Source organism: Brachyhypopomus gauderio, unplaced genomic scaffold (assembly GCF_052324685.1).
Source record: "Brachyhypopomus gauderio isolate BG-103 unplaced genomic scaffold, BGAUD_0.2 sc54, whole genome shotgun sequence".
Lineage (NCBI taxonomy): Eukaryota > Metazoa > Chordata > Actinopteri > Gymnotiformes > Hypopomidae > Brachyhypopomus > Brachyhypopomus gauderio.
The window spans coordinates 551,605-575,407 of record NW_027506878.1 but is presented as its reverse complement, the minus strand read 5'-3'; the positions used below and the strand labels follow the sequence as shown (position 1 = coordinate 575,407).

At 44.0% G+C, this 23,803-nt stretch overlaps 2 protein-coding genes and 1 long non-coding RNA gene across 3 annotated transcripts; all 3 read left to right on the top strand.

Annotated features, from left to right (window-relative positions):
* Positions 1 to 1,975: 1,975 nt before the first annotated feature.
* LOC143488792 (transmembrane protease serine 3-like) lies at positions 1,976 to 15,528 on the top strand. The gene is made up of 13 exons (XM_076987697.1): positions 1,976 to 2,125; positions 7,797 to 7,989; positions 10,784 to 10,915; positions 11,009 to 11,131; positions 11,268 to 11,394; positions 11,570 to 11,665; positions 12,059 to 12,102; positions 12,411 to 12,570; positions 12,758 to 12,936; positions 13,170 to 13,268; positions 13,497 to 13,639; positions 14,122 to 14,277; positions 14,822 to 15,528. Exons 1-13 carry the CDS (start codon positions 2,099 to 2,101, stop codon positions 14,834 to 14,836), a joined length of 1,494 nt encoding a protein of 497 aa, XP_076843812.1. The 5' UTR covers positions 1,976 to 2,098; the 3' UTR covers positions 14,837 to 15,528.
* On the top strand, positions 8,673 to 10,776 carry LOC143488784 (uncharacterized). Its single transcript, XM_076987685.1, has 3 exons — positions 8,673 to 8,729; positions 8,784 to 10,276; positions 10,345 to 10,776. Exons 1-2 carry the CDS (start codon positions 8,673 to 8,675, stop codon positions 9,621 to 9,623), a joined length of 897 nt encoding a protein of 298 aa, XP_076843800.1. The 3' UTR covers positions 9,624 to 10,276; positions 10,345 to 10,776.
* Positions 15,529 to 22,327: 6,799 nt separating the features above from the next.
* On the top strand, positions 22,328 to 22,954 carry LOC143488759 (uncharacterized). The gene is made up of 2 exons (XR_013124522.1): positions 22,328 to 22,359; positions 22,839 to 22,954. It is a non-coding gene; the product is annotated as an uncharacterized LOC143488759 (long non-coding RNA).
* Positions 22,955 to 23,803: the final 849 nt, after the last annotated feature.

Sequence of the window (23,803 nt, the reverse complement as noted above, 5' to 3'; positions counted from 1 at the left end):
TTCAGCTATTTCGACATTTTCTTCCCTTTTCGAATATCGATTAGTGAGGCTGTGTAAATACTGTGTGCACGCGCATGATCGCCGATTACAAAAGCCTGCCTTGAATTAGCGGGAACAGGTTGCGTCTGGATTTCGTTAGTGGAACGGAACTAGACGGAAGTTAACTGGCTAACTCAAGCGAGGCTCACTCTAATAAACGCCGCTTTCATGAGCTCGCTTCGTGGAATAGCCCCCAGGATTTCATGCTTCTTCAGAGCTGGAAACACCATTTCCTGGAGAAACGAGGAACAGCAGGAGTAGATGAACCATGCTCTGTTTAGGAGGATCAAGGGACAGTACGACTCTGTAAGCCCCGCCTTCACAGGGGAAACAAGGGACAGTATGAGTCTGTAAGCCCCGCCTTCACAGGGGAAACAAGGAACAGTATGAGTAGCTAAGCCCCTCCTTCACAGGGGAAACAAGGAACAGTATGAGTCTGTAAGCCCCGCCTTCACAGGGGAAACAAGGGACAGTATGAGTCTGTAAGCCCCGCCTTCACAGGGGGGAAACGAGGAACAGTATGAGTAGCTAAGCCCCGCCTTCACAGGGGAAACAAGGAACAGTATGAGTCTGTAAGCCCCGCCTTCACAGGGGAAACAAGGAACAGTATGAGTCTGTAAGCCCCGCCTTCACAGGGGAAACAAGGAACTGTATGAGTAGCTAAGCCCCACCCTCTTTCAGGTGAAACAAGGAGCAATATAATTGGGTAAGCCCCGCCTTCATTAGGCGAAATGGAACAGCATGAGTGGGTAAGGCCCGCTTACGTTAGGTGGAACAACGTTCAACAGTGGCCCTTACACCACGGCTTATCTGGCCTCTCAGCCCGTCTCCTCCTGACTACTGACTCCACCCAGCTCGTCTGTGGGTGGGTGCCCGAGGGTGGGTGCCCACCTCATGTAAGCACATGCAACAGATGAGTTGTCTTCTCCTTCAGAGATACCGAGACCAAAGGAAAGTGACTAATGTGAAGGGGAGACTCTCTCACTGCTCCATGTATGTGTCTGGAAGCATCTGGCTGGATGTTGTATGATTTCTTTTTTTATTAAAGAGTTTCAGGACATGATGGTCCATGTGGCGGTACTTATTAGTGCCGGACCCGTCCTCCACGGGACTCATCATGGGAATGTATTTCAGCTCCCAATTAACAAGCAGAAACGGTACGTACTTGTGCAATGAGGTGTGTGAGGGTTGTAAGGTGTGGAATGTTATGTTCCAGTGTGAGTCAGCAATGATGCTGGTGTGTGTGTGTGTGTGTGTGTGTGTGTGTGTGTGTGTGTGTGTATGTGTGTGTGTGTGTGTGTGTTTGACGCGGTAAACAGAAACATAGTGTTCAGACAACATTCAAGATCTCCGTCCAGAAGAGCGCAGTCCTGGGAACAGGTGAGATACTGTGCAGGACCCTCAAGGTCCCAGAACTGTGGGAGAGGACCCGAGTTTGAAGGAAAAAAACCCCCCTGCCACCTGTGATGTGGAGAAACCCTCACGTGCTGGGACTTGTAGGATAAGGAACTACTATTTACAGAGGGGACATTTAATATACTGTCTATATATCTGCGTAGTGTAATGCACATTTTTGATTGGTTTTTCACTTCCTCTGTTTTAAATGCATAAAAGAAGCAGTAATCACATTTATGTTTGTGTTATGGCCATATTTAACTGTTATAAGGTCACAAAACTGGTCTAACCTCGCAAAAAGCTGAAAAATGTGTGATCAACAAAAGTACCGGTGGGTGTGTGTGTGTGTGTTTGTGGTGTGCTCATGCGCACATGTATGTTTCAAATGAAGGCTATTTACCAAAAATATCATCTTTCAATGAAGGCATGCAGGCACGTCCACATGATCTCTTAATTTTTGCATGTTAATGCAAACTTTGTCACTACGCGCCTCCCCGTTGAACCAGTCCAACAAGCCCAAGCCAGGCAGAGACCAGGATCAGTGACTGGGAGAATTAAGGAAGCATTACAGCAGTTGGTGACATTGCAAGTGGAAAAGAGAGAGAGAAAGAGAGTCTGTCTCCTGTTTACTGACTTCTGGATTCTGTGCCTTCCAGACTCTGTTATGGAGGACACCCACACACAGTTACAGGTACATCCTGTTCCTTATATAAAAGTTCTTTTGTACACCTGGAGATAGGTGGGCTGTGTGTAGGGGATGTGATGGGATTAGGGACCTCAGCCTGGGGCTGTTGTGACTGGTTCATGTGGTGGACAGGTGTTTGGAAATTCTAAGATTAATACAAGAATTAAATACTAATTGAACATACACATATACTACATTAGATGTAAGTTCCCAAAGTGTTGTGTTCAAGCTATCAACATGTCCAGGTCTGATTTTAAAGGTCTGATTGAATTCATCATTGTTTGTTGACAAGGAAACATGTAAGACAAAGAACACAGTTTCGATGATGGGGTGTGTTTGTACTGTACCCAGTACATAATGGTCATAGACAAGCAGACTAGCTGTTAGATTATGTTTCTGGACACGATAATTAAACAATCTGATAAATGTTTTATTTTTTCTTGAACCAGATTGTTTGATTGATGTTTGAGTAGTTATTTTATTGAAAAATAGAGCAGATTATAATGTTAGAGATTATGTTGGAGAGATTATGACCATGTAATATGTATCAGTGGACATCCAAATATTTTGTGAGTTTTGTTCAACTCAGTAAAGTTTTGGATGCTGAGTTATTGCCTGACCAGTGGAGTCGGAGAAGCCGATTGGTGGGAATCGATGTTTGGTTTCCTGACAGTCAGTCTGATTGGCTGTACTAGTCTGGAGGACTACAGCACATGCACGTTTAGTCATTTCCTGTTCGAAACCAGTGCTTCTCAGATGTTGCTGTGGGATACGAGCACACGGCTCAGTTTGCATTTATATTTGCAGAGGACTCATTTTGATTGGGGTGAAAATCACAATTGACAATATGGCAACATAACTTTTAAGCTTTTTATCAAGAAGTGAATAGACCACAGGCCATTGACCCACCGACCACGTAATCAAAGCATTTCCCCTGAACTGTTGCCACTGCTCCTAATATCAGGAACAGCCAGGGAAGCTCTGCTGAGAATGTGAGTTGGTATTGCATTGTTTTTAACAATATGATCAAATATGTGGCTTTTAAACACTTAAAATCACAGGTTTCCTGTCATTTGGAGGGTCAACCGTGTCCTGGTCCTGGAATGTATCAGACAACTGGAAGTGTGTTTGACTTTGTGGACTTTCATGGCCCTCGGGCTCCCTGTGTATCTGTGTTGTGCTTCTGATCTTGAGCAGATATGGTGGCACATACCTGCACTGTGAGGATATATCAGGCTTGTGCTAAAATTTGTCAGATCCTATAGATGTGTTGTGAGCTGTGAATGTTGTATCTCAGTGAGTCATCGTTGATGCTGGTGTGTGTGTGTGTGTGTGTGTGTGTGTGTGTGTGTGTGTGTGTGTGTGTGTGTGTGTGTGTGTGTGTGTGTGTGTGTGTGTGTGTGTGTGTCAGCAAAAATGGCATTGAAGACACCTTTGTACATTGTTACCTTATACACAGACACAGTATGATTCAGCATGTCAGCTGTGATACAGGTTTGTATATTTTCACATCAACACATGACCCACAGAAGTACACACACACACTCTCTCTCGCTCTCTCTCGCTCTCTCTCTCTCTCTCTCACACACACACTTTCTCTCACTTTCTCAAGCAAACAAACAAATAAAAAACACCTTTTCGTTCATCAGCAATTTTCCAACAAGACTAGTCAGAGTGTCCATAATAGTCTGAATATTCACATTAATACACAATGTTCTGGACATCAATAGCAGTATCATTGGCTTCTAGAGTTACTAGTGTTTGATTACAAACCCACAGAAAGAAGAATTGGAAAATAAATTATGGATTAGGATGGATTATATAATTCCCTTCATACACACTGGCAATTCAAAGTTTATATATGTTTTATATATTATATATATTCATTTCTGGTAGTAAAAAATCATGTTGTTGTTGTCATCCAAACGACTTCAATGAAGTGGTCAAAATTCTGCCGTATCTAAACATGTGTCAGCGGTTCACGTGTGTGAGGTAATGAAACCCATTGTGGTCACGTGGCAGTCATTCAGGTTCAGGGTGTTGCCCGTTACGTTGTACTGGGTTTACACTGCGACTGCTTTTGTGTTTGATCTTTCAGTCATGTAGTGCTTTGTCTTGCTTTGTTCTTGGATTTGATATTGGATTTGGATACACAGAGATCTGGTGTTTGTTAAATAAGTGTTTGAGTTGATAAGTAAGCTCCTGAATGCTTATGTTTTACTGATTTTCTTCTTTTCATAAACAACAGCTACATGGTTGCCAAGTACCGTTCACCTTTACAAATTATTATTACAGTCCAATATTACTGGGTCAAAATTCTCCCATAATACTTCACCAAACCAGGTAGCAGGAAAACAACAGTTGCACAATGAACACAGAGCTCTGAGGTAATATCCTAGTCTAATCTAACCTAACCTAATCTAACCTAACTGAACATAATCTAATCTAATCTAACCTAACCTAATCTAACCTAACTGAACATAATCTAATCTAACCTAACCTAACCTAATCTAACCTAACTGAACATAATCTAATCTAACCTAACCTAATCTAACCTAACTGAACATAATCTAATCTAACCTAACCTAATCTAACCTAACTGAACATAATCTAATCTAACCTAACCTAACCTAACCTAACTGAACATAATCTAGTCTAACCTAACCTAATCTAACCTAACTGAACATAATCTAATCTAATCTAACCTAATCTAACCTAACTCAACCTAATCTAATCTAATCTAACTAGGGATGCAACTATAGAATATTTTTAAAATCGAGTATTCTGTCGATTTTTTCATCGATGAATCGAGTAATCGGATAAAATCACACTTTTGTGTTTTTAACACAATAATATTGATAGTGTGTAATGCAACATGAAAGTTCTCTTAAAATGAGCAAGCAATTGGCTGTTATTCCGCTTGGAGAAGCGCAGTTCACGTGCGGATGCTTTCAGGTTAGGTGCTGAAGCATTGAGGAAGTACTGTTATGGTAGGCCCAGTGCTTAATTTGTAAATCAAACGATGCCGGAACGCAAACAGCGGCATGAGACAAGGGGTCACTGAGGCCAACAATGTCACCGGATCGCACACAAAACGCAACGCTTAGGCGCACAAATGTCAAAATAACAAGCCAATCCGTTTATATAAATTACTTTAAAATGATTTACGTGTGTTTTATAAGTGTTTTAAGTGCAGAAGTGCATTTTAAGCCTAAATTCCAGCACTTTTCAAACCTGAAACACAATGCAACATTAAAATTCATCAGGTAAATGTTCATTCCTTTTTTTGAGGGGTGTTTCTTTATACTACCACATATCGTTACGGACAACACTGCACAGAATTCGGACACGTCAAGTATGAACGCTTCCGACGTTCGCGGAGTTGCACGCTACGGTCACTCGCGAAAGTATAACTAGCTTTTAGCTTTATGGAGACGCAGAAAGGCATCGCTAAAAGGGAGAGCTCTTGTGTGATTTAGGAAGCCTGAATGTGGATCTTGTGTTTAAAAAATGTCTTTTATAGAATTATTTGTTCAATAACTATTTGTTCCGCCAGGATACGGCTCAAAATTATGCCCTGGGTAGGCCAGATCCGTTTTACAGTAAATACACTGCATTACGTTGTCCACCTTGCGCAGCGAAAAATGGTCCCACACTTTTGACATTTTTGCACTTTTACCAACACCGCTATCTTCGTTTTCCGCAATTTCCATCAAAACAAATCACGCTGCCTTAAACCTGTGCGTCAGTTATAACAGTCAGTGTAAAACAATGATACCGGAGCTGCGTAGTAGTACAAAGCGGGATTTTAAACATTTAAAATAGATGGTGACATAAATTAAACGAGTTACTCGAAGAATCGTTTCACCTCTAAATCTAACCTAACCTAATCTAACCTAACTGAACATAATCTAATCTAATCTAACCTAACCTAATCTAACCTAACTCAACCTAATCTAATCTAATCTAATCTAATCTAATCTAATCTAATCTAATCTAATCTAACCTTTATGGGAGTCCCAATTGTTCTACCAGTCATTTAGACTTTTAATTTAGTCCTGAAGACATTCTGCAGTATGTCCAGCAAGACTGATCTGCACTGCTTTACAATGAAATGGATGAGACTTTTCTATCATAACTCACCCCCCCCCCCCTTCTAGAAAGTGTAGTTTGTGTTTCCCACATGTTTTCACAGACCTCAGGGGAGGCAGCAACACCAAACCCCACCCCAACGCTGCCCTCCCCAACACTGCCCTCCCCAACGCTGCCCTTCCCGACGCTGCCCTCCCCAACGCTGCCCTTCCCGACGCTGCCCTCCCCAACGCTGCCCTCCCCAACGCTGCCCTCCCCAACACTGCCCTCCCCAACGCTGCCCTCCCCAACACTGCCCTCCCCAACACTGCCCTCCCCAACACTGCCCTCCCCAACGCTGCCCTCCCCAACGCTGCCCTTCCCGACGCTGCCCTCCCCAATGCTGCCCTCCCCAACGCTGCCCTCCCCAACGCTGCCCTCCCCAACACTGCCCTCCCCAATGCTGCCCTCCCCAACGCTGCCCTCCCCAACGCTGCCCTTCCCGAAGCTGTCCTCCCCAATGCTGCCCTCCCCAACGCTGTCCTCCCCAACGCTGCCCTCCCCAATGCTGCCCTCCCCAACGCTGCCCTCCCCAATGCTCCCCAACACTGCCCTCCCCAACGCTGCCCTCCCCAACACTGCCCTCCCCAACACTGCCCTCCCCAACGCTGCCCTCCCCAATGCTCCCCAACACTGCCCTCCCCAACGCTGCCCTCCCCAACACTGCCCTCCCCAACACTGCCCTCCCCAACGCTGCCCTCCCCAACACTGCCCTCCCCAACGCTGCCCTACACCCTAACATATTCAGTTGATTTATTGAGACTGAGACTGCTTTTTTGATTACCTTAAAGCATGTCCTTAATATTTGTATTATCTGAAAACGTCTTGGTTAACTAGATCATAATTATTTTCAAATCTTGGGAAGATTCCGTATTTCTGTCAGAATGCAGAAAACTACAGAGCTCTTGTGATTCCAAAGTATAAGCTGTGAACGGGTCCCCCCGTGTGTCCCCCAGTGTGTGTCCCCCGTGACACTCCAGCCTCAGAGTGCAGAGTGATGTCACTCCACACTGTCTCTGTTCCTTCTCTGCTCATTGGTCTGTGACACACTTCCTGTCCCAGCTCCTCCCACAACCCTTAATTCATCATCACTGTCTTACTGATCACAGAGCTCCCCAGCTCCTTATTTAAGCCCTGTGTAGGGCTGAGTTTTTTGGCTGTATGTTTGTTCCTCTCTGATCTCATTTTTCATCTTTCTGCAGTTCGTTTGGTTCATGTCTGGTACTCTGATTGCTGGTTGCTTTATTTACAGCCTGATCTTGGTTTCGGCCTGTCTCGTTTAGATTTTAGTGCAATATCTCTTGTTGTATCCACCCTGCTGTTCATTTGTCTTGTGAAGGTCAGAAATAAAGTCAAATTTTAACCCAAGCAATTCCCATATAGTGAGAAATAAAGTCATCTGTTCACCCAAATTAAACCCATACAGTTAGATTATCTTGACAGCATTACTTGACCAGGTGTAATAAACTCGCTTGGCATTTGATAAACTGTATTCTTGTGATATCCTGTATTCATGTTATAAACTGTATTCCTGTCTTTTGTTAAGGGTGATGAAAACCCCCCTCCATATTTTTTGGTGGTGAAGCCGACCGAACCTCCACCTCCATATGTCGGACCTCACCCACTTCCCAGCAGCCCTCCATTTGAGCCGTTCTACATCAGCCAGTGTTTCCCCCAGATGCCTCCACCCAACATACCTCCATCTGCAGCAGGAACATCTCCACATGGCAGCCAGACAGGTACCGTGTGTGCACGTGTGCCCCAACACACCCAGTCTGGGCAAACAAACACGCACCTGAGCACACATGAACTCAGACACACACCCACCTGCACGCACACACACACTCACACACACACACACACACACACACACACCTGCGCACACACACACACCTGCGCACACACACACACTCAGACACACACCCACCTGCACGCACACACACACACACACACACACACCTGCGCACACACACACCCTCAGACACACACCCACCTGCACGCACACACACACACACACACTCAGACACACACCCACCTGCACGCACACACACACACACACACACCTGCGCACACACACACCCACCACACACACACACTCAGACACACACCCACCTGCATGCACACACACACATTCAGACACACACATACCTGCACACACACACACACACACACACACACACACACACACACACACACACACACACACACACACACACACACACACACACACACACACATACCTGCACACACACACACACACACACACACACACACACACCTGCATGCACATGCCTTGGCACACACACACACATTTGAACTAATATATGCTCGTAATCATACAATTGATGAGTATAATGGCCTCTGTCACTCTTCCTTTGGGGTGTTACCTGCAATAAAAGGGCAAGATGGAACCTGCCCTATCATGAAGTTCATCTTCACTGAGCACGTCGAGTTTCTGACACTGAATTCAGTGCTGGCAGTGAGTCCTGTGTGATCACAGAGGTGCAGAGTTGATAGAGCCTGCTGAGTGGAGGGTGAGGGTCAGTATGAAGATGAGGTTGAGGATGAGGTTAAGGATGAGAATGAGGTTGAACTTAAGTTTGAGGATGAGCATGAGGTTGAGTTTGAGGATGAGGTTGAGTTTGAGGATGAGTTTGAGGATGAGTTTGAGTTTGAGGATGAGTTTGAGTTTGAGGATGAGGTTGAGTTTGAGGATGAGTTTGAGTTTGAGGATGAGGTTGAGTTTGAGGATGAGGTTGAACTTGAGTTTGAGGATGAGCATGAGGTTGGGTTTGAGGATGAGGTTGAGTTTGAGGATGAGGTTGAGTTTGCCGATGAGGTTGAACTTGAGTTTGAGGATGAGCATGAGTTTGAGGATGAGTTTGAGTTTGAGGATGAGTTTGAGTTTGAGGATGAGTTTGAGTTTGATGATGAGGTTGTGTTTGAGTTTGAGGATGAGGTTGAGATTGAGTTTGAGGTTGAACTTGAGTTTGTGGATGAGGTTGAGTTTGAGGATGAGGTTGAGGATGAGAATGATGTTGAGGATGAGTTTGAGTTTGAGGATGAGTTTGAGTTTGAGGATGAGTTTGAGTTTGCTGATGAGGTTGAGTTTGCTGATGAGGTTGTGTTTGAGGTTGAACTTGAGTTTGTGGATGAGGTTGAGTTTGAGGATGAGGTTGAGGTTGAGGATGAGGTTGAGGATGAGAATGATGTTGAGGATGAGTTTGAGTTTGCGGATGAGTTTGAGTTTGTGGATGAGTTTGAGTTTGCTGATGAGGTTGTGTTTGAGGTTGAGGATGCGTTGCGTAAGCAGCTGGAGAGTCTGTGGAGCTCTACTGCATCTCTCAGCCTTACAGGGAGCTGCATGCTTTAAAGGGTTCAGCTAGAAACGTGCTGAAGACAGCACAGACTCTGGCCTAAACATTCCCAGGTGGTTGCTAAGTAGTTGCTAAGTGGTTGTAGTGGAGTTCAAGGTGGTGCCTTGTTTAACAGACTTGAGAGACTAATTAAACTACGTTGCCACATGGATTGATTTTTTATACGTGCACACACACACAAACACACACATGCAGTATACTGTATTATCTTTTCACACATTTGTCAGCACAAGTAGACATTTGACTGTTTATTTTAAGATCTTTCATTCATTCACTACTGAAGTTTAAATCTGATTTGGTAACCATAGTGAATTAATGAATATTTAACATTCCTATGTACAGTGTAGACCAGGGGTGTCCAAAATTTTTGCAGTGAGGGCCAGATTTGGTGAGGTGAACGTGTGTGTGGGGGGGTAGTAGATTACAGTATACACTGCCATCTTCTGGTGAAATATAAAATCTTTTTTTGAGTCTACTGCCATCTTCTGGTGAAATATAAAATGCTGTGGTCAACAGAGGCTGCAGGCCAGTGAAAATTTGAATGCGGGGACAACAATAAGTGAGTCCAATTCTGAGGTACCTGAGGTGTTAAGTAGGTGTTGAGTAGCGGGTGTTCAGTATCAGGTGTTGAGTAGGTGTTCAGTATCAGGTGTTTGGTTGGTAGGTGTTCAGTATCAGGTGTTGAGTAGGTGTTGAGTAGCGGGTGTTCAGTATCAGGTGTTGAGTAGGTGTTCAGTATCAGGTGTTGAGTAGGTGTTCAGTATCAGGTGTTGAGTAGGTGATCAGTATCAGGTGTTGAGTAGGTGTTCAGTATCAGGTGTTGAGTAGGTGATCAGTATCAGCTGTTGAGTAGGTGTTCAGTATCAGGTGTTGAGTAGGTGATCAGTATCAGGTGTTGAGTAGGTGTTCAGTATCAGGTGTTGAGTAGGTGTTCAGTATCAGGTGTTGAGTAGGTGTTCAGTATCAGGTGTTGAGTAGGTGATCAGTATCAGGTGTTGAGTAGGTGTTCAGAGAGATCTCTCACGCAGCCCTGGTAGTGAAGCATGTATACATGACCTACTGTATATGAACAGACATTTGTTTAAATGACACACTGGGCTTGTGCCCCCGCCCGGTTTATTCAGTTCTCAACACACAGTCCCTCCCCCAAACACAGCCCCGCCCCCATCCGCAGCCCCGCCCCTGACTAGGCTAGTGGTGACACGTCGAAAGAGAGCACGTTGCTATGGATGCTCGGTAGGGACCCTCCTCGTTCTGGTCCTCATCGGGATCGTCGTCTGGCTGGGAGGTAAGAAGACAAGCAGCAACATGTAGATTCATTACCCCGAGTTTGAATGTGCTTTGACCCGCCCCCTGCCCCGCCTGTCCCGCCCCTCTTTAGTGCGGTATGGACCGTTGCTGTTGTCTCACGGGACTAACAAGGTCGGGGACACATGTCCACCCATGACTGTCAACTGTGACGGACACGCCGACTGCACACAAGGCTCTGACGAGACAGACTGTGGTGAGTCGATCAAAGTGCCTCCAGCAACAGAACCCACCGCAGTCACTGCTGTAGCCTCCCATAATGCAACACTGCAGACCCACGCGGTCTGGCTGGAGGAGCCGTGATGTGATGCAGCCTCCTCTTCTGTCTGCAGTGCGCTTCGGAGCAGGAAACGAACTGCTGGTGTTAACCTCCAACTCCAGTGTTTACCTGCCTGTCTGCTCCACGGGGTGGAGTCAAAGTCTGGCTGACCAGACCTGCCAACAGCTCGGATTTAGAGGGTGTGTGACACACACACACGCACACACACGCACCTTCCAGAAGTTATGTCTACATCTGTTAAACATAGGAACAAAATATAGATGAACCCAAATACCTATATTCTTACTGAGCCCAACTCTCTCTCTGTGTGTGTGTGTGTGTGTGTGTGTGTATTTATGCACTGATATTGTACAGGAGTTATAAGTATGGCAGCATGACAATGACCTCATCATCATTTCTGTCTGTGAGCAATCAGTCTGCAGGCACCATCCAGGGCAACGTGAAGGTCAGGTAAGATATAGAAGCTGGTGTTACTGAAGCGGTTGTTACTGAAGCTGGCGATGTGAAGCTGGTGTTACTGATGCTGGTGTTACTGAAGCTGGTGTTACTGAAGCTTGTGATGTGAAGCTGGTGTTACTGATGCTGGTGTTACTGAAGCTGGTGTTACTGAAGCTTGTGATGTGAAGCTGGTGTTACTGATGCTGGTGTTACTGATGCTGGTGTTACTGATGCTGGTGTTACTAATGATGGTGTTACTGATGCTGGTGGTACTGATGCTGGTGTTATTGAAGCTGGTGTTACTGATGCTGGTCTCTTGCATGCACCTGCTTGTCCTGGTGGGGGCGCTACTCAGTCTGAGTGTTGGAACTGTTGTACTCACAAACACAATCCCTGTGTTCTCAGCTCATCGTGTCCAGGGCAGGGGGCCACCACACTTCAGTGTACCAGTGAGTGTCTCACACACACACACACACACACACATACACACACACACACACACACACCAGCTCTGTCTGTGTTTTTCTTTTGCTGTACCTTTGATTAAATTTCCTGTCTGTGCAAATAAAGTATTTCAGTTTATTTAAATGATTAATTTTGGTATCATGCTCTTAAATTGTTGACTTGTTCATTTTTTATTATATTTTATTACTTATCTAGTTTATGCTATCGTGCTTCTTTTATTTTTGTTTATAACCTCTGCATAAGACTTGCTTGCACAAATAATCACGTCTGGCTTTTGTGATTCTCTGCGCAGGCTGTGGAGACGCGTACACCTCCAAGATCATAGGGGGCACTGTGGCTGAGTTGGGCCAGTGGCCGTGGCAGGCCAGCCTGCACTTCCAGGGCTCACACACGTGTGGAGGCTCTCTGGTGGCCCAGGACTTCGTAGTGACCGCTGCACACTGCTTCCCCAAGTAGGCAGGGAGGGAGGGAGAGAATGAGGGAGGGAGGGAGAGATGGAGGGATAGATGGAGGGAGATAGCTGGCCTTCCAAGTCATGTAGTCATGGTGGAAAGTGCAAACTGAATATTTTTCTTTGTTTCAAACTAAGATTAATAAAATTAAGGTTCGATTTATAGATTGCTGGTTTTGCTTCCGCAGAGACTCCGCCTCTGCGCAGTTGCCTAGTAACTGGCTGGTGTACTTGGGCACGGTGTCACAGTACACGCTTCCACCGCCGTTGTACGTGACGAAGATCAGCATACACGAACAGTACGACCCCAAAACGAACAACTACGACATCGCCCTGCTCAAACTCGCCCGCCCTGTCACCATGACCAGTTAGTCCGCCCGTATGCACACACACACACACACACACACACACACACACACACACACACACACACACACACACACACACACACACACACACACACACAAACTCAAAACAAGCTACATCTCAGAACTTTCTTCACTGTTACAAATGTGGACATCAGTGAGACATTTTCGCATGGCTGAGCATTCTGAGGGCGTGTCTAGAGGAATGAAGAGTGTGTCCTGCTGGTCTCTCTAGATGTCATCAAGCCGGTGTGTCTCCCTGCCTTTGACACGCTGGTCTCTGCAGGCACACAGTGCTGGACCACAGGCTTTGGTACCACACAGGAGGGAGCAGGTTAGTATGTGCACTCACACTCGTGTGTATGTGTGTGTGTGTGTGTGTGTGTGTGTAATTGTGTGTGTGGGTGCATATGTGTGTATATGTGTGTGTGTGTATGCATCTGTGTGTATGCATCTGTGTGTATGCATCTGTGTGTGTGTATGTGTCTGTGTGTATGTGTATGTGTATTTCTGTGTGTATGTGTGTGTGTAATTATGTGTGTGTAATTGTGTGTGTCCACAGCGCACGCCTCCCCCATTCTGATGCAAGTGGCAGTTAATATAATTGACTTGAGTGTTTGTAACAGTGCTGAGGTCTACAGTGGACTCATCACTCCCAACATGCTGTGTGCTGGATATCTGACTGGAGGCAGAGACTCCTGCCAGGTACACACACACACACACACACACACACACACACACACACACACACACAAACATACAGACACATTCTCTCTCACACTTTCATGAAAATCTCCTGAGAAAAACAAACAATGAATATCACATTTAATGGCTGAAATGATCCTGATAACAAGCTGTTCCATTTGCTGCCCTTTGGTGGTTAAAAGCTCTTAAGATTCACCGGCAACATCAAGTCACTTTCATTTAGTTCCAGTTTAAGCCTGTCTCTCTCTTCCTCCTTCTGTCTCTCTCTTCCTCCTTCTGTCTCTCTCTTCCTCCCTCTCTCTGTCTCTCTCTTCCTCCCTCTGTCTGCCTGTCTCTCTCTTCCTCCCTGTCTGCCTGTCTCTCTCTTCCTCCCTCTCTCTGTCTCTCTCTTCCTCCCTCTCTCTGTCTTTCTCTTCCTCCCTCTGCCTGTCTCTCTCTTCCTCCCTCTGTCTGTCTCTCTCCTCCTGTCTGTCTCTCTGCAGGGGGACAGCGGTGGTCCTCTGGTGTGTCAGGAGAGTGATGGCCGCTGGTATCTCACCGGTATCACCAGCTGGGGCGACGGCTGTGGGCGTGAGGACAGTCCCGGTGTCTACAGCAATGTGCACAGCCTCCTGGCGTGGTTATACAGCAAGATGGCGGTGAGCACACACACGCACGCACGCTCACACATGCACACATACACTCACACACACACACACACACACACACACACACACACTCACACGCACACTCACACGCACACTCACACAAACACACACACACACAACACACACACACACACACACACACATGCACACATACACTCACACACACACACTCACACGCACACTCACACGCACACTCACACGCACTCTCTCACACACACACACACACACACACACACACACACACACACACACACTCACACACACACACATACACACACACACAAACATACATACACAAACACACACACGCACGCAGGCTCACACACACACGCACACATACACACACACACACTCACTCACACGCACACAAACATACACACGCGCACACACACACATGCACACACACACACACACACACACACACACACACGCACGCACACACACACAAAACTGAACTGCTTGTATTCTCATAATTACATATGCTTCATCTGAAAAGCTCAGAACCTCCTTGACATCTCCCTCCTCTCTTTAACAGCAACAGAGACCATGACAACAGTACAGTTTGAATGCACATGTTGCCGTGGTGATGTGAGTCCTGGCAGCATCACACACCACAAGAGCAAATCACCTTCACCGCATCCGGAGCCCAGTTATCAGCTTTGGGAATGTTGGCTAATGTTCAGTTTTCATGAAAGATTTAGATCTGTGTGTGTGTGTGTGTGTGTGTGTGTGTGTGTGTGTGTGTGTGTATATGTGTGTGTGTGCGCGCAGTTCAGTCACATGTTTTCTGTATTAGTTTAATGTGGATTAACCCATTTGAATGTGTTGTATTTATTACTGCTAGTTTATTTGTATTATAGATTTATTTTGTTCACATATTGGTAGTTATTCATTCTCTCATTTTAAGCTACTGAATTTTCCTTTGCACATACATTTGATTTTACCATACACTGAGTAATTAATATTAAGATTTGAGACTTTGTCTATCGGGTTGAAATGTGAATGTGTGTTGTATACATAAAACAATCACGGCCGGGAACATCCATGTTGACTGGCTGTAAGACAGTGTTCTCTCAGTCCTATCAGGCAGCCACTGGCTGACAGGTGGTTTGGTTTCACTTAGCGCCCTCTAGTGGACAATGTTTGGCAATATTTAACTAAGGCACTTTAAGGTCTGTTACTGAATAAAAGAGAAAACGTTTGTACTTTTGTCACTGAATAATATAACTGGAATACATTTAATAATTTTGCCATTCCAGAATTCAGAATTTATATATATATATATATATATATATATATATATATATATATATATATATATATATATATATATATATACACTGCTCAAAAAAATAAAGGGAACACATAAACAACACAATTTAACTCCAAGTCAACCACACTTCTGTGAAACCAACCTGTTCAGTTAGGAAGCAACACTGATTGTGAATCAATTTCACCTGCTGTTGTGCAAATGGAATAGACAACAGGTAGAAATGAGAGGCAATTAGCAAGACCCCCCCCCTATAAAGGAGTGGTTCTGCAGGTGGGGACCACAGACCACTTCTCAGTACCTATGCTTTCTGGCTGATGTTTTGGTCACTTTTGAATGTTGGTGGTCCTTTCACACTCGTGGTAGCATGAGACGGACTCTACAACCCACACAAGTGGCTCAGGTAGTTCAGCTCATCCAGGATGGCATATTAATGTGAGCTGTGGCAAGAAGGTTTGCTGTGTCTGTCAGCGTAGTGTCCAGAGGCTGGAGGCGCTACCAGGAGACAGGCCAGTACACCAGGAGATGTGGAGTAGGCCGTAGGAGGGCAACAACCCAGCAGCAGGACCGCTACCTCCGCCTTTGTGCAAGAAGGAACAGGAGGAGCACTGCTAGAGCCCTGCAAAATGACCTCCAGCAGGCCACAAATGTGCATGTGTCTGCACAAACGGTTAGAAACCGACTTCATGAGGATGGTATGAGGGTATGAGATCCTCAGACCCCTTGTGAGACCATATGCTGGACCATGTTGGCCCTGGGTTCCTCGTAATGCAGGACAATGCTAGACCTCATGTGGCTGGAGTATGTCAGCAGTTCCTGCAAGATGAAGGCATTGAAGCTATGGACTGGCCCGCCCGTTCCCCAGATCTGAATCCGATTGAGCACATCTGGGACATCATGTCTCGCTCCATCCACCAACGTCACGTTGCACCACAGACTGTCCAGGAGTTGGCGGATGCTTTAGTCCAGGTCTGGGAGGAGATCCCTCAGGAGACCATCCGCCACCTCATCAGGAGCATGCCCAGGCATTGTAGGGAGGTTATACAGGCACGTGGAGGCCACACACAATACAGAGCCTCATTTTGACTTGTTTTAAGGACATTACATCAAAGTTGGATGAGCCTGTAGTGTGTTTTTCCACTTTTGTTTTGTGTGTGGCTCCAAATCCAGGCCTCCATTGGTTAATAAATTTGATTTCCATTGATGATTTTTGTGTGATTTTGTTGTCAGCACATTCAACTTTGTACAGAACAAAGTATTCAATGAGAATATTTCATTCATTCAGATCTAGGATGTGTTATTTGAGTGTTCCCTTTATTTTTTTGAGCAGTGTGTGTATATATATATATATATATATTATGTATGTGAAAAAACACTCAGATCACCACAACAACTACCCTCAGCATTGTTGTCCATCTTTCAGTTTTGGTCTTGTCCGTTTGGGCACGCGTATGTCCAGGTACACAGCCGCTGCACACTTCTCTGCTCTCTTGTGTTCACACATTGCCAGTGGGCTGCTACTGTGTTGTCCTGCAAGCATTCAGAACTTCTGGTTCTGTGACTCCCCTTTCGGCTATAATAACACACTGGAGCCTTAAATGGTTCTGCTCCAATACAAAATGCAAGTGTTTCAACATCAGCCATTACACAAAACATCAGCGGGGTAATGGGGCAGTACAGGTGTGTGCTGACGCTGAGATATCTGCACAGGCCGAGTGGCGGCGGTACAGCCTGGAGGTTGAGTTCTCCAGAGTGGTCACGGGTTTAGGCCCACTTAATGATGTCTAGATATTGCCTTTATGTCCTTGAGGGACGCAAAGGAGCTTAACCTAATTGTCCAGGTGGACTGTAGAGCTGTAATTAGTGTCTGTAAATCATTCAAAGATAAAGCTTTGGTAAAGTTACATTTTAGTGTGTGCGCGTGTGTGTGATTGTGTGATTATGTAGGTGATCCTGTATTTCAACGGTCACCAACCACCGGGCCGCGGACCGTACCGGTACTGGTCCAAGGGTCATTTGGTACCGGGTATATACACGGTACCATCAAATGACCCTCAGACCATGTAACCGGTCCGTGGCGCAAAAAGGTTGGGGACCGCTGCTGTATTTGAGAGGGACAGTTATATTGAGATGTCAGTAACAAATTCGTGTTACTGACACTCTAATTCACAGAAGCAATGTTATATGTGTGATTAACAACCACTGTAATCTTCAAATTAAAACACTCACCAAAGCAAGTCACTTTCAGGCGCTGCCTCTTGATATAGGGACATGTTCACAGTTGAGGAGGGGTGAGTTTCCCAAAACGTTCTTAGCGCTAAGTACTTCTTCTTAACCTCGTACGTAAGAACGAGGTTACGAAGTACTTAGCGTTTGTTAGTGTTCAGTGTTAGTACAGAGTTTGTTAGTGTTCTTCCTGCCATTCACCAACATCACCAGTAGAGGGCAGCACTTCTTTGTCCCGCTCAGAACAGCTTGGGTGAGGTCAAGTTTTCCCCTCCTGAGGCTTTGAGCAGTTTGCCTGAACATCTTTGGAGCGATCCAAACGTCCTTCTGCATGACCTCTCCAAACTCTTCCTGAGCTTGACAGGTGACAGGTGACCCAGATGAAAAATTACCTTTCTCAGAGTCAGGCAGACAACAACGAATAATTAATTTCCCTGTCACTTAAAACCATATGGGATGGGAAAAGTCTAAATACAGATTTGAATTCACCATAAAAATAAAATATAATTACCTATCTTATTTTGGGACGTTTTTAAAATGTATTTTTATATATTGTACATGGTGTTTATTCCTTGAGTTTTTCACTGCACTTTCATATTCTTTTACTGCTGTAAAACACTGAGGATTATCTTGAAATAAACAACAAAAATAGTTTACATTTTTAATAACACTACTTCATACACACACATGTCTTCTTTACACATAACATCTTCAAAATGTCTTAATGGCTGATAGCCACTATTCGTGCTAGCTGGCAGGTTTGATAGACAGTAGAGGAGTCAACAGCAGGTGAGGAGAAACTGAGAGTTTAGACACAGGGACACACTTCCAGTGCTACACAGGCACGTACGGAGGAAGAGAGTGAGAGATGGAGGGAGAGAGAAGGAGGGGGAAAGAGCAGTAAAGTGAGAGAAATTGTACCTGGAATAGTCATGCCAATAAAGAGAAAAGAGAGAGAGAGAGAGAGGGAGAGAGAGAGAGAGAGCGAGCACTGGCTGGAGTGAGAAGTGACATTTGGTGAGATTCCTCCCAATGGTTAGCTGTGTTAAGAATCCCTCACCACAGTACAGTATGTAACTTATTGACTGGCTCATTTATGATCTACCAGTCTGGAGTTTGAGGCTGACCTTGTCTCTGGGGGCTTTGGTAGTCTCTTGGCTGTCTCTCTATTTCCACAAATAAACAGACCCACTTGGACCACAGTTCTAGAACCTCAGCGTGCTCCCTGGCAGGTTCTAGAATGCACAGGGCAGCTAATATCACAAACGAGCAGGTTTCAGTCTTATTGTGACACGTGCAGTCCATTGTGACACGTGCAGTCCATTGTTCTTGATTTTGTGATGCAGTTTCACTTGTGAGCCGTAACGTGTGTTTATGTCCTGCCCGAGGGAAGACCATAAAGGTCAAATCAGATTTTTTTTTTTGCTAGAATCCCCATTTTGATCTGACTATATGGTTGCTGCATGGTACGTGATCACTGGCTAGGACTGAAAAAAGGCACTGTGCAGTTTTTTGCTCTTTAGACTTTAGAAATCTGATGTGTCAGACTTGAAAAAAGACCTTTTGTATAAGTTTTCTTCGAGCTGAAGGCTTACCTTGTGAGTGAAGGCAGGATGCATCATTCTGTTAGTTCAGCTACGTCTCTCATTTGTCCTTTTGTATATGGCAGATTAAACCTTAACCACTCACTGACATAGAACGTACCTTTCCTTTCATTTAAAGTCTCTGGTTCATGTTGTGATAAGAATGGGGAAAAAAACATTTTGAGAAGCACAACACTGTCATGTGCTGAATGTCATGTAAACGTTGATCTTATTGTCTGTACAAAGATGGCATTTATTAAAGAACAATGGATGTCAAAGCTTGTGGAATATGTTTTTGTGACAAGTATATTTCTCTGATGTACTGCTCTTTTATTGCTTCAGTGGATGACCTCGTCGACCCAAAGACAAAACACACAGCTCACACTGGTTGGAAGTCACGCTAAAATGTTGTTCCAGTGTCTGTGTTTAGGCTTGCATGGCTGCACTGCTGGTGTGAAGACACTGCGAAGACATTCCAGCTCAGCGGAACCTTTTGGACGAGAGTTTCGATCCGCTCCTAGAATAACGTCTCCAGATCTCCAGAGCTGCTTTAGAAACGAGCCCAGTGCTCCTGCTGCATCATGACGTATGTGACTATTGAACATACTAATGACAGCAATGGGATACTTGCTATGGATTAGCCACCATGTTCTTCACATCATGGGTCAATAAAGACAACAGAACACACCCCTACTCAGTCTCCCTCTCTCTCTCTAACTCTCTCTCCTCCCTCCCTCCCTCTCTCTCCCCCCCCCCCCCCCCTCTCTCTCTCTCTCCTCCCTCTTGGGTACACTCACATGACACTGGCTGTCTCAGTGGCACTCGACCCTTATATCTGTACTGACTGGCATCCTGTTTTGAGTGTGCAATCAAACCCAGTCAGCACGACCAGCTCTAACAGGACCTGAGTTAGACCCCCACAACAATGAGCCAAGGTAGGTCAGAGTGCACTGTGTGTCTTTAATGCATATTCAACAGGCACCTACGAACGAGCATTTGCGTGTAGTTTAAAAATGTTGGAATTGTATATTTCAGTGGTTCTCTTTAGTTCATTTCAAATATACTTCATGGGCTCAGTTGTTACATCCTGTTACTAAGAAATGGCTGACCCAGGGATAATCAGGGCATCATGAACAGATCTTTCACAATCGTCTTATTTGTCTTGATTTGTTTGTGAACCTCTTGATGGGTTAAATGCTGATGATTCTCAGCTGTTAAAGACGTTCGTTCTGAAGCACATGCAGCACTATTTAACTTGTAGACAGAAGGGAGAACTCTGACTCAGGTAATCACCAGAGGGGGGTTGGCACACCCCCGCAGTGACCCAGTATAAGAAGGAGAGGGACCATTGGAGAACTCTAAAACAAAAAGCACGAGTTCGTCCCAACACAAATGACCCCTGTCAGACAAACAAGGCATCAGTTCCGCTACAGTACATTTGAGTTAATGAGTGATTTCTAATGGCTTCACCCCTGAGCCTTCTGCTGCCCTGTCCTTCTGTTGTGTGATTTGACTGCTTTTGTGAAGTGCAGGTGTCCCATGGATATTTGGGTGTATTTTGAAAGTTACATGGTATGCCAATAGAGGGCATTTAAATTGATCGCAGAATTTGAGACGTTGCTAAGTTGGATGACCAATTTTACATTCGGATATTAGTCGTAATCAATGGAATGTTTCTGAAATCATTACGATAGGCTATTTCATGATCAGATATGTAATGTTAAGAAAGGGACCTTAAGCATCATTACTGGACAGATATCTTCCTAATGAAGTTGAATATGCTGAATCCGAAAAGTTCTCTAATTAACACTTATGATGCATCTAATGCAAGTCTTCAAAACGTGTGTTTAATTAGCTGAAACTCTGCAGAAAGGTCCAGATTGGCTGGAGATCTCTGTGAAATAATATACACCTTTCATCGTTAATATTATATTTAGGAAAAACTGGTTTTTGTCTGTTTCATTTGTTTTCGTAGAAACCCCTGCGTACCCTGATGATGACTTCACGTATGGTAAAGCCAGTGACATTACTTTGACTTCCAAACCAAGTCCTGTAAAGCTGGCGGCGGCAATAGACAGCAACACAATTGAATGTCGAAATGATTGTGCTGCCACCTTGTGGCAATTTGTATACGCATAAACTTCTTGTGTGTTTTATTGAGATTATGAGGTTATCAGAAGAGGAGGACTGATCTTCGCCGCTGTTCTGTTTTGTTTGGGCATTGCAATCATATTCAGTGAGTATAACAAACATTGAATTAAACGTTAGTTTAGATTCAGATCTTTTTAATGGCACGCTATTTTTTCAGATGTCAGTTCACATAGTACGTGCCTTGGGATTACAGCAACAATGACACGTTGCATTAATAGGATAGTTTTGGATAGTTACAGACAGTAGTAAAAGTTAGAAACATACATATTTGTTATTAATTGAGTAGTTATTGAATATTTATTAGTTGACTCATTAGCCGAATCAATGTTTTCTTCATATGAAATCACATAGCATCTTTATAATCCATGTTTCTCTGTCACATTTCTCAAAATAACACAGCCAGCAAGCATTCCCAACATGACTTTATAACACCAGTATTGTATAGGTACTAATGTACAGTAATGTATATTTTACGAGCATTTCCAACAACACACACATACATTTTTTTTTACTTTCAAAGGTAAAAGGCTTACCTGTGGGAGTAAACGGACAGCAAAGTGAGTGTAAATACACACACACACACACACACACAATATATATATATATATATATATATATATATATATATATATATATATATATATTGTATTTGTAGGAAATAGATTTTATTGGATTTGAATTTGTGAAATTGGATGTCTGAATTTTGTGTGAACATAGCATAGCAGAAGAAAGCACACACGTGGACACCCAAAAAAATAACCTGCATTGGTTCTTTATCACACGCAGGCCTGTGAACATAGACGAACTTTAAACTGTGTGGCTGGACAGAGCCACTTAAAACAGGTAATCAGTCTCTGGGGCGGGTGTTTCCGGTTCCTCTCACCTGCTGTCTACAAGCCCAAGAAGGAATTCATCATGTTTTCTCTGAACCCATCAGATGCAAAAGAATATTTGAATACCTTTAATCCTAGAGGTTTTTTCCAACCTCTGAGGTTTTCACATAAATGAATGAAGTGGATAATGTTTATTAGACATAATATATCTGCATTGTCCCCATGGGATTAAAAAGGTTTTATGTACCTGTCTGTTTGTCTGTCATTCAAGCCAACTTTAACATACCCATCCAAGTCAGAATAAAAAAGAAAAATGTGAGAATGCTAATTTGAACAGTTCAATACTATTATTGTACTATTTCAATACCTTTCTGCTGGATTGACAGAAACATTGACTCATCTGTGACGTACCCGGTGACGCTCAAGACCAGAAACTGACTTTGTGATGTCACTGGCCTAGAACCTAACCATCTGTTTTGCTCTCCATAGGTAACCCGATATGTATCAATCAATCCAATCACCAATAAGGACCGGACCTGTGCCAACTGAAAATGACACCCACCCAGCAATAGTGCTATTAAAATAAACATTGACCAGTAAACGTCCATCGTCTGATTTCATTTAGTCTGCGTGTGTTTGATAGCTGGTATAGGTGATAACAGAACACAGTTCCTATTATAAAATAAATGACTGTCTCAATTCTTTAAAAAAAAGAGTACCAGCTTTTTGTAACGATTGGTTGTAACATTACACAAAAAACAACGCGCTTTGCCACGTAATCAAACACACTGCATAATCGCAGAAAATATTCAGATCAAGACCAAACAGAACACATCGAGTTGAACTAAGTCTCTAGGTGCGTGAATGTCTGTAAAATATTAGGTAACTTTCAATAAAGTCTAGTCTGTCGTAGTCTATTTGCGAAAAATCGTAGACTTCTACATTGGTACACATTTATTTACAAATCTATTCTGCGTCTGGTACCATCATATTTGTCACGTTATTTCTTACGTAAACAGCAACATCATAGCCTTCGCTCCCAAGATTTTATTACATTCAGTGTTCCGTCAATTCGTTCTGAACTTGGGAAAAAGGCATTCTCTTTCTCTGGTCCCTCCATCTGGAACATGCTTCAGCGGAATCAGAAGCTGTCCAGTTTGGTTACACTTGGCGAGTTTAAAGTTATACTGAAAGATCTGGAAAATACATTTATAGGCACTTGCACTTGTTTTAAATGAAAGTTTATTTTTTGGCGATACTGCATGTAAATTGTAATGATTTGTATGTATTATTTTTTGTATAACTTTTTTATATTGTTGTTTTTTTAAAACAGGTCTCTCTTGTAAATGAGTCTGTAAGCCTCAAGAGATTATCCTGTCTAAATAAAGGAATAATAATAAAAAAGAACGTCACGGCCACATACTAACAAAATCCCTTTTAAGTTATAATTTTGT